Consider the following 14,221-nt stretch of genomic DNA (forward strand, 5'->3'; position numbering starts at 1 on the left):
TTCATGCTTCAGGGGCCGACTCCATTTGCCTTCAAAATTCATCAATGCTGGTAAAGATACAATAATGACACAGTAAATGATTTTGAGTGTAAAGTTAATACAATTACTGCTGCTTACTACTCTTAAAATTTAACTGAAAGCTTCATTCCTATTCAATTTCAATAAAGACAAGATTTTGCCGTATTTTTTGTCTGCTGTTATAAAGAACAAGCATAGATGAAATGTTATGCTCTGTTTGATATAAACTGCTCTTTAAAATAATTATCCTCATATTTTTTTCAATAAACCTAAACCAAACCAAAGAGTAATGTGCACAGCTAAAATGAATAAAGAAAACACAAAGTCATCACAATGTAACTCCAAATCCATCTCATGTCTTGGATATCAACCTATTGAGTCACAAAGCAAAAATTATTGTAAATCATTTTCACTACAGGTAGGAGAGGCAATTAGCAAGACAACCCTTATTGAGGAATGGTTTTGCTTGTGGCCACATACCATTTCCCTCACCCCATCCTTTCTGTATGACTGTTGGTATGAGGATGAGGTGATGTCTGCAGCCCACAGAAGTGGTTCAGGTAGCGCAGCTCCTCCAGGATGGTGCGGCCAGACAGTTTGCAGTTGGGCCGGGGGGGCGGCGTAGAAGGGTGCCAACCTAGCAGCAAGGCCGTTATCTGCTCCTTTGCACAAGGAAGAGGTGGGGCAAGGTCAGAGCCTTACAAAATGACCTCCTGCAGGCCCCACACATGCATGTTTTATCCAGACTGTCAGAAACAGACTTCACGAGGGCCTGATCGACAAGTGGGGTCTGTGCTCACAGCCAAACATTGATTGGTATTTGCCAGAGAACACCAGAATTGACAGATTTGCCATCGGCGACCTGCTCTACCCACAGATAAGGGCAGGTTCACGCTGGGCATGGGTGACAGACAGGAGAGCGTCTGGAGATGTTGAGGAAAACGTTGTCCTGACCAGTTGGGGGGTGGATCAGTGAGGTCTTGGAAGGTGTATCCTATGAGGGCCTCACAGACCTCCATGTGTTAGACAGAGCTGCCTTTACTGCTGATGAGATCCTCAGACCCATTGTCAGACCATATGCTGGTACAGTTGGCCCTGGATTCCTTCTGGTGCATGACAAAGCCTGGCCTCAGGTGACTGGCTTATGTCAGTAGTTTCTGGATGATGAAGGCACTGATGCTATTGACTAGTCTGCTCATTCCCCAGACTTAAATCCAAATGGAGCACCTCTTGGACATCCACAGCCACAATATCCCACCGCAGGCAGTCCAGCAGCTAACTAATGACCTCATCCAGGCTCATTTTGATTTGAGTGAACTGAGCTACAAGAGTGAAGTGGGATACAGAATCTGAATGTAAAGGGTGAAGATGGGCTGCAGCTCCACACTGTTTTGACATATTTCAGAAATGAATGATTCATTCCATTCCATTATCTCACCTCTTACCTCCCTGTCATCCGCCTCTCCTCTTTAACCCCCAGCTCAAGTGAACATGCATTAGATTTGGCAGGCAGCGATATGTTTTAGTCTTCTCAAGTGCAAACACTTCTGTGTCAGCGCAAGTAGTTCGACTCATTAACTGGCCGTCCGACGATGATAGAACAGAGGGAAAACCATAGGTGTAGTTGCGGTAAAGCGCCACTAGATGGAACTAAACCACCACGCTTGTCATTAGAGGGGGCACGAGCGCCTCATTTCAGTAATTTTAGTGACGTGTGGAGTTATTCATACATTAACAGTGAGCTGCGCCCCAAAATGCCACCATGAACAATTTAAGTTTCACCAGAATTTAAATAATATATTCTCTCTCTCTCTCTCTCTCTCTCTCTCTCTCTCTCTCTCTCTCTCTATGTAGGTTCTCACTTGTCCACCTCATCCTTAAAAGGTTGAGTAAAAGCAACTGGACTGGACTCAACCATCAGGACTAGAGTTACAGTCCTTGTAAAAAATACTCCCAAGTATCCACATGGCCGATGAAAGTAATAACATCTGTTGTTTTTGAAACTCCTAATTCTAATCAGGGTCACATTTTCAGTTACCAGTGAGCGATGATAACACTTGGCAGAGCTGCTGTGGATAAGAGCTGTTTATCTCGAGGTGCGTCATCCGATCACTGCGGCACAGGTGAGACAATAAAAACAAAGCCTCTCAGCGGCTTCATCTTGTGAAAAGAGATTTGTCATGTCATTTGCATTTTGCGTCTGTCTGCATTAGCTGGGCTAGAGCAAAAAAACATTTATTGATCTGAGTTGCAGTGACCAGATCCAGAATATTTCTTTTCCATTAAGACACAAAGCTGAACTCACTCATCCTCTTTCTGTATGTGTCTTGAATGTGAGTCTGTATTATTGCCTCTCTGCGCCATCCATCCAGCTATTTTCTATGACTGTTTATCCTGCGCAGATGCCAGAAAGCCAAACAGCAGTCCACACCTACAGACAATGTGCAATTATGCAGAGGCAAAATCTTTGGGCATAAATTAGGCACTGTTACGTTATATTGACCATTTGTTTCTTTTGGATCACTGGTCGTCCTCAAAAAAAAAAATCTGTGACATTTAATTTAATAAACATGAGCCAGTTGCAACCACGAGTTCCTCTTTGTTTGTTAGTTTGAGCTGTTACAATATCAACACGTCTCAAGGACAAAAGTCACACATGTCTTCATATCACACTTCAGTAAATCCGGGGGAACAGTGGTTGACCTGTTCTCCAACCTCAGTATGGGCTCAGTCCATCCAAGCCCGAGAGGATAACTGTGGATTCCACACCCACACTGGGGCTCACTCTGATGGAGACCCTGTGTGAGCTCTGACACTCTGAGTCCAGCGCTGCTTTGCTTTACCTGTGACCAAAATAAATACTACATCTGTGAACGGAAGACGTCTCCGGTTTGTTCCTGAGCTTCCAACTGATGTACCAGGTCTAACAGTCAGAACATGGAAACCCCACACAACAGGGTCTTCTTGCAGTGAGTCGTCAGCACTCAGCACATCCAGCTCCATTATGCAAAATTTAAATCTCAGCCACAAGGTTTTTTTTGGGGGGGGGGATTTAATTGTCGGCAAAGTGTTCCTTTGATAAACTGAATGTGTTAGATTGTAGTCAGTATTTTGCAATATGCATAAATCTCAAGAGCTGCAGCTGAAGTCCTGACTGACCAAACTTAGAGGGTCGAAATGAGGTAATTTCTCGCGGTCTCTAATTATCTCTACCTAAAGGAGCAATGGTGCATTATTGATGCGTACATTAAAAATGTTCCACTGAGATGTGCGTTCCAGTGTGTTTTTCTTGATTCACACTACTAATTATTACTACTGCTGCTCCAGTTCTATTGGGATGTTGATTGTGTCAAACTGGCAACCAGTATAACGGCGAGGCAAGAGTGAGAGTAACCAGAGGTGTAATTATTGTAGATGCGCTGATTTCAAGCTAGGAGAGCTTTGTCACTTCCAGGCGTCTTCACTTTAACTCACAACAGTGTCACTGCAGTACACAGTGGACAAACACGAGGGGGAATCTAACCAGCACTGTGACGATGAGTAACTCTCCCCAGGACACAATCTGTAAAATATTTTTAACCAAGCGTGGCCTGAAGCTGCTCTGCAGGCTGACTCTAACCTTGCAGCTCTCCTCTAACACAAGGGTTCACGAGGAGTCTGACTTCCTGTTCGGCATCATGTGACCGTGTAAAACTCTGAATCGCGACATTCGCTCTGTGGGAAATCATATCAAACAACAACATGTTTTTTGTTTTCCTCTGTGTTTTCTGAACTGCTGCTGACGTCACAGATTAAAAGCAGGGGTTGGTTTTGTTCCCTGGTCAGGAGGAGGAGGCGGAGGAGGAGGAGGAGGAGGAGGAAGGAAGAACTCGCTCACGCAGAAAGGGGATTTTATTTAAAAAGCTGATGTTTGCGCGGTGAGCTCCTTCGAGACGAAGACACAAAGCTTAAAAGGAATCACACAATGCTCGAGATGGTTTTCATGTTCACCTTTGTCCCAGGGGACCATGGAGCCAAATGGCACCTCCATCCTGAGCCTTTAAAGCCACGACCCCAGAACAGTGAGAGAGAGAGAGAGAGAGAAAGCGAGAGAGAGAGAAGACAAAATACTTTCTATAAAATATATTTGACATCGACTCCACATGTTCTTTTTTATTCAAATGCAACACGCAGTCTCTTCACATCTGTTCAAGTATGAAAAAGCAGAGAATAAATAATAATAATAATAATAATAATAATGATAATAATAATAATAATAATGATAATAATAATAATAAATACTTCTGTGAGTTACACTGTGTTTCTTTCACCACCACATGTACCACATAACTATGAACAAGTGCAGAAATTCTTTGTCCCACGTTTCTGCATTTTAATATCAATCTGTTAAATCTCAAAAGTGCAATAATTTGATGGCGGGGCTGTGTGATATGAGAAAAATCTAACAACTGAGAGTTGAGACAAAATGAGGGTCTGCTTCCTAAATGAGGGGCCTGCGTCTGTTATTTTTTATGGGTGAAAATGTAGAAAATCCCAATTGAATGCAATGCTTAAACATGTTTGATGTGAACATCTGCAAGCGTGTGACTTATAAATGTTTGAGCAAGAATTTGGACAGCGTGAAGAAAACCTAATTTTCACACCTAATTGGATCATTTTCACGGTCAAGATGGTGCTGATTAAAGCCTGTTGTTATCTGCATGACATCTGTGCTAATCAAAGTTGTTGTTTTTTTTTAAATAAATATATTATAATCCTTTAAAGCTCCATAATAGTCATGTAGCATTAGTCAAACTGCACAATAGAAATCACTGGAACAAGAACATTTGCATTATTCACACATATATCTTAGCAGCTTGCAGACACTTCCTTTTCGTCAGTGGATTTTCATGTGCAGCTTGCATCGGTCAGAAAAGAGCGTTTCTCCAGTGATAACGATGTCAGTATGATTCAGCTTGGAACTTCTCAAGATGAACGATTAGGATGTCAGGCTTCAGAATCTCAGCTACGGTGCAAAGTTGAAACAAAACAAAAAAACAAAGAGAGACAATCGTGTGTCATGTCAATAGAATTTCCGTGATGAAGTAAATTCTAAGATTTAAAACAGTTTAGTGTTCCTGTTTTAGTCGGGTCATTTTATCAGTCTGGAGGTGAAGAGGCCAAGCCGCAAGATGTTTTATCACCCACCAAAGGCAAATGAGGCGGTTTGCTATTTCTTTTATCATCTCAATATTATCTGATCAGGCTAAAATGAGATCAGGCGACAATGATTTCAGATTTTGTCACATCACACAGCCCTGCTGCAAAAAAATGACTGCACAGATGTTTGACAATAGAAAAGACCAACACACGCATCCCTGTGATATCCGGTGAGATCCTGTTGTTTCAAGTCATCTGAGATTTCACCACAACAGCTCAATGAAACAAACGCAAAATTTTCTTGAAGGGTGGCAACACAATGCTGAGATTAATATACAGTTGGACAAAAAAAGCAATTTGCAAAAGTGGTGCTAGACGTGGTATCACAGGAATGTGGACTGTGGCCATTGTGTTGATTCTGTGCCCTGATGATTCACAGTGTGTGGTTTGTGTTTTTTTTTTTAATATTTATTTTGGTTTTATATGTGTGAGGTTGTAGTATTTTTTAAAAATGTATTTACAATAAAACTGGTAAACTCAGTTAACGCTCGAAGTGCGATAAACATTTCAGTAATGACTGCGACACCGTGTTAGGATAAAATGCTGTTTTCAGCTTGCTGGTAGAGAGGTGACGGTTTTAAGTCTCATTGTTAGATCAAGGAGTTTTGCTCCATGATATAGTCACAAAAAAAAATTGGTTCCAAAAAACACTGACAAGGTGTTTAGAAAACTGAGAGCAACATTGATTCAGCTGTTTGTCTTTGATATAAAATGACGGATTTAGGTTAGTGCTTTTATTTGTTGTTGTTGTTTGCTAGCCATCTCACAGTTTACTTAATGGTGTCTAGATGGCTGCAGAGCAAGTTGAAGACAACACACTTGGAGAAGTTAGGAGCTAAAAGAAGAATTTATATTCAATGCCATTAGATATTTTGTGTTGCTCAATGCTAATATCGCTCTGCTAGCATGTTTGCTTTAATGTGTTTGGTGAAAAACACCAAATTAGTGCACACTTTGTTAAATTGGAAACAAAAGGTTGTGAGCCTGGATATACCAACTACTATTTGATATGTTATAAAATATTTTATATCACTCTTCTCTCGCTTTAAATAGTTTAAAATAAAGATTTTTAGCCGAACCAAGTTGCCCTGCTGTTTTCCTGTAACAAACATCCAGAAGATCTTCGTGAGGAATGAAACTCTGTGCGAGGCTGTAAAGTAACATTAGAATGTGCAAAATGACAAATGAGATGGCTCTGAAAAGCAATTGTGCAATGCTAGGCTAACTTCCATAGAGTTCAAGTCTGCCTGAGGCAAACTGCAGGGTTTCTTTTTGTATTTCACACATAGCTACACATGGCCCATGTTTTGTTGACTGAAACAAAAACTTTCAGGTCAAAAGTATTTTGGAATGTGTTTCACTTCCTTGCAAATTGATGACAGACACTGCACCAAGCCAACCAAGAGCGAAGGAAATCAGCACGACACAAAAATAACAAACACGATAAAAGGGCCGGAGGAAACATGAACAAAATAAACAGAGTTACAGTTTGAACAACAACTTAGTCTCTGCACCAGTTGTGTCGCGGGTGAAAAATCTGCCAAGATGGGACCTGTGGTGGTGCAGCCAAGCAGCCTGAGACAAAAACGGAAAGCGGGAAACAGGAGACAGTGCAGTATATTCACATCCAAAGTCGTCGTCATCCGAACTGGCCTTGGTCACATGCATCTATTGATCCTCAAACCTCCGGTTTCACAACGTCTGCAGTGTCCTTGCGGGTCGTCCTCCATCCGCCTTCCACTTTGGGGCTCTGTGTGTAACGGACCTCTAGAGGTTCGGGAGGCTGTTCCAGCGCTGCTCCAGCGCTGCTCCAGCGCTGCTCCACTGACGTGGTGGAACATGACGAGACAGCGATGGGACGAGCCAAATGAAGATAGGGGGGTGTGGCTGTGTTTTTTTTTTCTTTTTAAAACCTGTCTCTGTGGGTCTCATAGGGATGTGGACTGCTTGATGCTGTGAAAGCTGACCCGTGAAGGTGATGTGGGGATAGACATGGCCTGGGTCATCCGCGCCCGGATGGAGTGCTGCTCCTGCCACCGGTGGAAACGTTTTCTCACTGCTGAGCGCACCTGTCACACGGGAGGACAGACGGGACACAGACAAAGCCTGCCAATCAGTGGCCATACATCCAAAGAGAGATTTAGGAAAGCAAAGGCACCAGTAATGGCGTTCAGGTGTGCTGAAGTTTAGCGCACTCTCATGCAGCAATCAGGGAAAAGAGGGAAAATTCATTTTGCTCTAAGTTAGAAAAGAAAAATCTTGTTAAATTGAACTACAGAGTAATTCCCAAAAATGATGATAATAAACTACTGAAGACACCACAAGCTAGACAAATGAAAGAGAAAAAGTGATAAATACTACTTAATGTCAATTATGTCTTGATTGTAATAAAGTAAAAAAGGTAAGGAAAAAAAAGGGAAAATATCTCTGGATAAAATACAAATCATTAACTTTCCCCATGTTGTCTTTGTCACGAGTTCCAAGAAATGTTCTTTGTGCGAAAATCTCAGCCTGATTTTCTCTGAGCAGCAATGCTTTTATATGTCTCTGCTGTCCAACTAATTGGTTGTAAAGGTGCGGATGAGGGAAAATGGCACACTAAACCAATTCATTACAATTAACTAGGGGGCGTGGTCGTACTTCGCTCCGTAAATCACCCCTCCCATGAGCCCCACCTCTGCGTGCAAACACACATGAAGCCTCCTTCAGGAGCAGCATCAGGAGAGGCCGGGTACGTATGCAGGCATAACTGCTCTGTGTTCACTATGCATAATTTAAAGTGGACTCCATAATCCCAGACAATAAATAAAATATATGGATGAATAATTGATTTGATGTAAAGTTAAACAGATCTGTCTCATATTGGACAGGAATATTCTATTGCGTTACAAGGAAAAAAGGGCCTTGTGTGTATGGAATCTTTGTTCCCAGCTTCGTGTTTGTCTTCTAAATGCTTCGGCGAGGTAGAAGAGAAACTGACAAAGTCTGAGAGGTCACAGAGTGACACCACAGTAGAACTCACTGGCTTGGGCATGCGTGAGTACGTGAGTGCGTGTGTGTGTGTGTGTGAGAGATGATGAATCCTAGAGTCCCTCCTTCAGTAAGGAAGAGTACCCCCCCCCTGCACTTTAAACTATTCAAAAGGAGGTCTGTTGGCATTAGAAGTGTAGCCAGTGAAATACATACTATTCCCTTTAATGTTCTTGCGTGTTGCGCCTAGTACATGTAAATATACAAGAGATATACTAGAGGTTTAAAAATTCAAATTTTTCCAAGGAAGAATTACCACAACCGTGTTGTCAACTCGTCTTAGCGTGTTTTCCAGAATAAAAACGGACCACTGTGGTCTTTGGTCGGATTGTCTGAACTGGAAATTAAATTATGTAGTTAATGATTATTTTTTTTAAATCAGTTTACTCCATTATTACATGAAGAAGGACAATTCTGTTTATTCGCTGGCAATGATTTTTTTCTGTCTTTGTTTGCTCCCTTCTTGTGATTGTCCCATGACATTGTGGATTATGTTGTTTGCCAGTGAACTTTTACAAATACCCGCATTGATTGATGAAGACATTTGGCCTCTCATCTGGAAGGGCTTCTTCCAGTTCTGAGGGAATTAGCCAGAGAGTCCCACGCATTTCACTAGGTCAGGGGTCACCAACGTGGTGCCCGCGGGAACCAGGTAGCCCCCAAGGACCTCCTGAGTCGCCCGCAGACCCCTTCGAAAAATTGCACAGCTCGTTGAGCTGCGTCTAAAATTCAATTTTATCCAACCTTTTTAAGTCATTGTTGATAATTATGATGAGCTTGATCAGTGTCTCCACATAGATAAGTATCATTAATAATAATATATAACTCAGAGAGTTTGTTATTTCAGGAGAATCGTGCAAACCGGTAGCCCTTTATACGGCTCAGGACCCATGAAGTAGCTCTCAGTGCCAAAAAAGTCATCCTGCACTAGGTAGGAGAAAACCCGGGGGGCGGTCCTAAGGGTGTCCCGACCTATAAGCAGAAGCCTTTCGGATGTGAGGTGCAACATCTTCAAGTTATTGAAAAACCAGTCCAGTTGCCTTCACTGAACTTTCAAGACAGGGATGAGCTGGACAACTGAGATCCTTCAGACACACCACACTTCTGTCTTCGTTCACTTCAGAATTTTATGAGCAAACTTCCGTGAACTTCATTTTCTGCCTCGATCTTACAGATGACTTTTTGTGAGAGCAATGAATCACACGCGTTTAATTACCAACGTCTGCTTTAGACGTTTACCTTGAATCATTGCCTTTCATTACCTTAACGCTGGCAGTGGGCTGACAGAAGGTCGTGGTTTATCCTCTAACTCCCCACTACTCAGAAACAACGAGAGGAACCCTGTGCTGTTTTTTTTTCTTTCACTAAACCAATTCAAACTCTGTCTTTAAACGTTTTCCCATCTCTCCTGGATGTGACTTGCTGCGGCTGCGGTTAATCTGCCTCATTTTGTCTCCTCGTTAGCCTGTTTCGCTCAGCTGGCTGCAAAACACAAAATCAATGCTTTGTGTGAGCTTCTCGTGATAATAAGGCCCCTCGCTGAAGACACAGCACGCTCACCGGTGAATTCTCCATCCATCATGCAGCTGGCTGAGGGTGGGGCGTGGGGATGTGTGTATGTGTGTGTGTGTGTGTGTGTGTGGTTGTGAGGCAGGGATGTTAGCACCCATGCACTACTTTAGGCTAGAATCTGGAAAGTTATTTTGAATGACAGGTAGGCCCTCATCAGCTGACATAATGGTTGCTTGCTCAATTCAATTAGACCCTCAGAGGAGAACAAGTGACAATCATCATTACCAAATAAAGGTCAGCTGATCATTACTGTTACGCCTTTCTTCTGGAATCATTCGCCGCAATTAATGGCTGGTAAGCGAGATCTGGGGGGCATTGATTAAACTGGTGTGCTGGGAGAGATTTCTCTTTTCCACTGGTTTAGCAGGCGAGAGAGTCCTCTCTGCAGTAATATGTGCTCCTGAACAACATCACCAGCCTACGGTTGTCATTAAATAGACAAATATCCTTCTGAATTCAAAGGTTTACAAGCTTCATCTCTGAGATAAAAAGAAATTGGAAGAAATTGGAAGCAATAATTCCAAGGCTGAACTTTTGTGATATTCTGTCACTTTTGAGTTCTTGTCAATAGTAATATTTACACAAACAGGCCAGCTTATTACGTAAAATGTTCAAGTGTTGCAGTCAAACACTTGAACATTTAGTTGAACTAGCTCGTCAGCCAATCACATGGATGCAACATGTTATGCATGTGGATGTGGTGAAGATGAAGAGGGGGATTTCAGTGACTTGGAACATGATGATGTTGTTGGTGCCAGACGGCAGAGAGCTGCTGTGAGTAATTCAAAACTGATGGTCTACGTCTAATGTTACGACACCACAACCATCTCTAGTGTGTGTGTGTGTGTATGTGTGAGGAGAGAGAGTATTGTATAATCGCTTTTATCAAGTACGGTACCCAGCACAAGTACGTGTGCCTAAGTGTTGCTCATTTCAGTTTGCAAGAAGACATAAGATGCAGGCACACTTGGCTCCAACCCTTTTCTGTTTTCCTGCTGATCACATGAACAAGACAGGGACTGTTTGTGCAACAGGGCAAAGTCTGGCAGAAAACAGCCAGGTAGTGTTGCCAACTTTCATTCAGAGAAATAAAGGAGGCCTCCTGCAGTGCTCGGGGCAATGACTATCACAGGTCAGTGGATCGCCAGTAGTGGTAAATCATAACTTCAAATAGGGTTTTAAAAAAGTCTATGGTTCACATTGTTTGAACTGCTTTGTTACCAATAGACGCTAGAAATAAACTGAATGTTTAAATTGCACTAAATTCTTGGAATTGATCACATCAATAAGGTGCATGATTGATGGCTTTAGAAAGGAAATAAAGCAAATACAAATCAGTCCTCGCTTTTTTCACTGTTACTTCCTTTTTCAGGTGTATTTGTTCTCCCTTCTTGTAGCTTGTAGCTGTTTTTCGTTGAAAACACTGCTATAAAACTCTGAACATTCTTAAAGTTGAGCGTAACCAATAGCTCACCCCTCATAAGCCTCAGCCATTTTCATTTGCTCATGAAAACAACCAGCGATCCTGATTCATAACCAACTCTATGCAAGCTGCGCAGCCAGGACACAGTTGCTGTGAATGGGTTGGCTTGCAGCTACGTAGGTTACGGTTTTGAATGCAAACTTTCATGAAACGAACGAGAGTTTCTGTTGAAAATTTACGTTCAAGACAATTCAGAAATACAGGACACACCGTGTTCCCGTATCGATTCAAAATGGGACGCACCATTTCCTCGTCAAATACGGGATAGTTCTATATTTTAAGGGACGGTTGGTAACTCTACAGCCAGGTAACGTCTAGGTTGAAATGTACAGCCGGGATTTTACGTCTGAAATCTCGCTTTTGCAGCTCTCCAACCTTAAGACTGCTGTAAGCTGCCCTTTGACCCCACACAGGATGAAGATAAAGAGAAAACACAGGAAGTGACTGCAAGCTTAACTGCTGCTGTGGGGATTAGCGCAGCTTCTAACGTAATCACAATCGAGAACGACACTGCTTCAAGAATCAAGACTGGCGAAGTAAGACGAGCCAAGGCTTTCCTTTACTATTGCCTGGTTTGGTAAGAGATCGGTTTGACACTGTGGTGCATCATGGCTCACTGTGTCTCAGCTTCAGTGTGCTCTACACTGAAGCTGTTTCACAGTTAAACTAAGTGTACATGTGATAAATAAATATACACTGTCGATGTTTTGAATATTTCAACTCACATCTGTTTTTCCAGGTTGATTTGTTTTCCATACATTTTCTAAATTCTGCAGAGCAGTAGTTATCATCAGCAGGAACATATACAGTATCCCAGGTTTTCTGCTTAGTTTCTCCTGCGGGACCGACCTGACCGACATCTCCTCTTATTGACAAGAGCCTCATGTATCCCCACTGAAATATTAGCACAATATCCCTGTAATCCCTGATTTGAAAACTACTTTCTTCTGTCAGTTGTGCATAATCCATGGAAAGTTAAACTGGTTAATCCCCCCCTCTCTCACTCTCACTCACTCTCTCTCTCTCTCTCTCTCTCTCTCTCTCTCTCTCTCTCTCTCACTCTCTTTTTTCTGTCAAACCTTTAAACCTTCCTCAAGAAACCCTCGGGAGACCCAAACCCGATCTTAATGGACACTGTTGTGTAGGATGCCTCAATTTCTTGCTTTCCAAAAATGTTTTTCTTGTTTTTCGTCCCAATGCAAAAAGTTAAAAGCATCTTATTATCTGTGTACGTTTCTAATGTGGAACCTGTGTTGTTGTTTTTCCACGTTTAAGCCGCGTCTCTAAGCCTCGGCCAGTCAGCTGATCAAAAGCTTTCGCCCTGACTGAAATATTCACGGCTGTTGCCTTGATTGCATTGAAATTTCATACAGACATCCGTGATTAGCCCGCTGGGTAATACGACTGCGGAGGGCTTGACCAAGCCGTGACTTTTTATCACATCTCCACAACACAACATTGGCATTCTGCTGCATTAGGGTGGAACCAATCGACGACTGATTTCTACAGATTTGTTGTGACATTTCGGTCCAGCCTTTCAGATGGAAATCTTAATTTCCCTCCACAGTCGCGCACACGAGATTTCGGGATTTGCGTTGACATTCCCGTTTCTGTGCGTCCACTGAGCCCGAAACGCATTCAGGCCTGTTCGGAAACACCTTTCTGCCAAAAAGAGACAGAAAGCTGTTCAGCACGGAGGCAGAAGGAGCTGCAGATGCAGGGAAACAAAGACCTAATGTGTTTGTTATCGCAACTAACTGTGTGTGTACTTGTCAGCCCAAAACACAAGCAAAAACCTTCATGTGCACACAATACAACTAATTAAAACAAGAACGAACACATCAACAACAATAGAGTCATACATTAAAGATGAGGATGCGTTTCTGCATGCATGCATATTAATGTTTCTGTGCTATTTTTGAGGGGGGGGGGGGGGGGGGGTACGGTGGGGTTCACCCTTCATTTCTCCGCAACGCTAAATTAGGGCCGACACTGTCAGAAAGCGTCGCGAGTGATGTCACTTATGTCAGAACATGACAAGTCCTAATTGCGCCCTAAATAAAAAAGCCTCGGGCTTTGTCGCTCAAATCCTCTGCAATGAGAGACAGACGGAGCTGCCAGCAAAGGGTCAGTCGGAAGCACCGTCAGAGGTTCCCGAGAGGATGAGCGGGAGGGAGGGAGGGGGTGGGGGGGTTAGTTCAATGAGAATGTGCTTACCTCACTGTTTAGGAAGCAGTAAAACACTGACACAAAGAAGCCCTGTGCGGGAAGAAGATAATGGGAGAGAAGCAATGTGGAGATAAAAAAAAAAAAAGGAGACATCAATGGATCCCGTTTCAAATCACAGGCGAGCAGCTTAAAAACACCACGTGCATTTATTCAATCATCTGCGGCGAGCTCAACGCAAGCTGCAGGGAACAACACAAGATCTCTAACCTGGAAGGACTCCAGAAATGAGTTGAAATATATGAAGACGATTTGGGAGATCTCATCCTCGCCGGGGTTGACAAAGAACAGCATGTAGGTGATGCCCAGCAGGGGCAGGAGCACTAGTGTGGCCTTCACAGCCTTCCTGCGGATCAGACCAGCGAGACAGAGAAACAAAAACCCAATCAACGAAAGGTAACAATATATATGCATACATATATACATATATATACGGTATATATACATATATGAATATATGTGTATGTGTATATATGTACACATACACAGCTCTGCTTTGTAATAATACACATATGATATATGTATACATATATACATATACATGTATATATACACACATATACATACATATATATATATGTGTGTGTGTACATATATTTATACATATATATGTATATGTGTGTACATATACATGTATATGTATATATGTATATATATATATATCATATGGTTATATTATACATATATACATAT

The 14,221-nt window shown here is 42.3% G+C and overlaps 1 protein-coding gene across 1 annotated transcript in view; it reads right to left on the minus strand.

The window, feature by feature from the left end:
• Positions 1–7,027: 7,027 nt before the first annotated feature.
• The window catches only part of crhr1 (corticotropin releasing hormone receptor 1), a 49,867-nt gene continuing 42,673 nt past the window's right edge, over positions 7,028–14,221 (minus strand). Inside the window, exons 12-14 of the mRNA XM_076034996.1 lie at positions 13,739–13,874; positions 13,520–13,561; positions 7,028–7,286 (exon numbers count right to left, since the gene is read on the minus strand). Of these exons, the coding sequence (XP_075891111.1) occupies positions 7,146–7,286; positions 13,520–13,561; positions 13,739–13,874 (319 nt within the window). The 3' untranslated portion in view covers positions 7,028–7,145. The remainder of the gene's footprint in view (positions 7,287–13,519; positions 13,562–13,738; positions 13,875–14,221) is intronic.

The sequence above is a fragment of the Nelusetta ayraudi genome, unplaced genomic scaffold, assembly GCF_046127955.1.
Source record: "Nelusetta ayraudi isolate G7.1 ecotype Tasmania unplaced genomic scaffold, CSIRO-AGI_Nayr_v1 ptg000042l, whole genome shotgun sequence".
Lineage (NCBI taxonomy): Eukaryota > Metazoa > Chordata > Actinopteri > Tetraodontiformes > Monacanthidae > Nelusetta > Nelusetta ayraudi.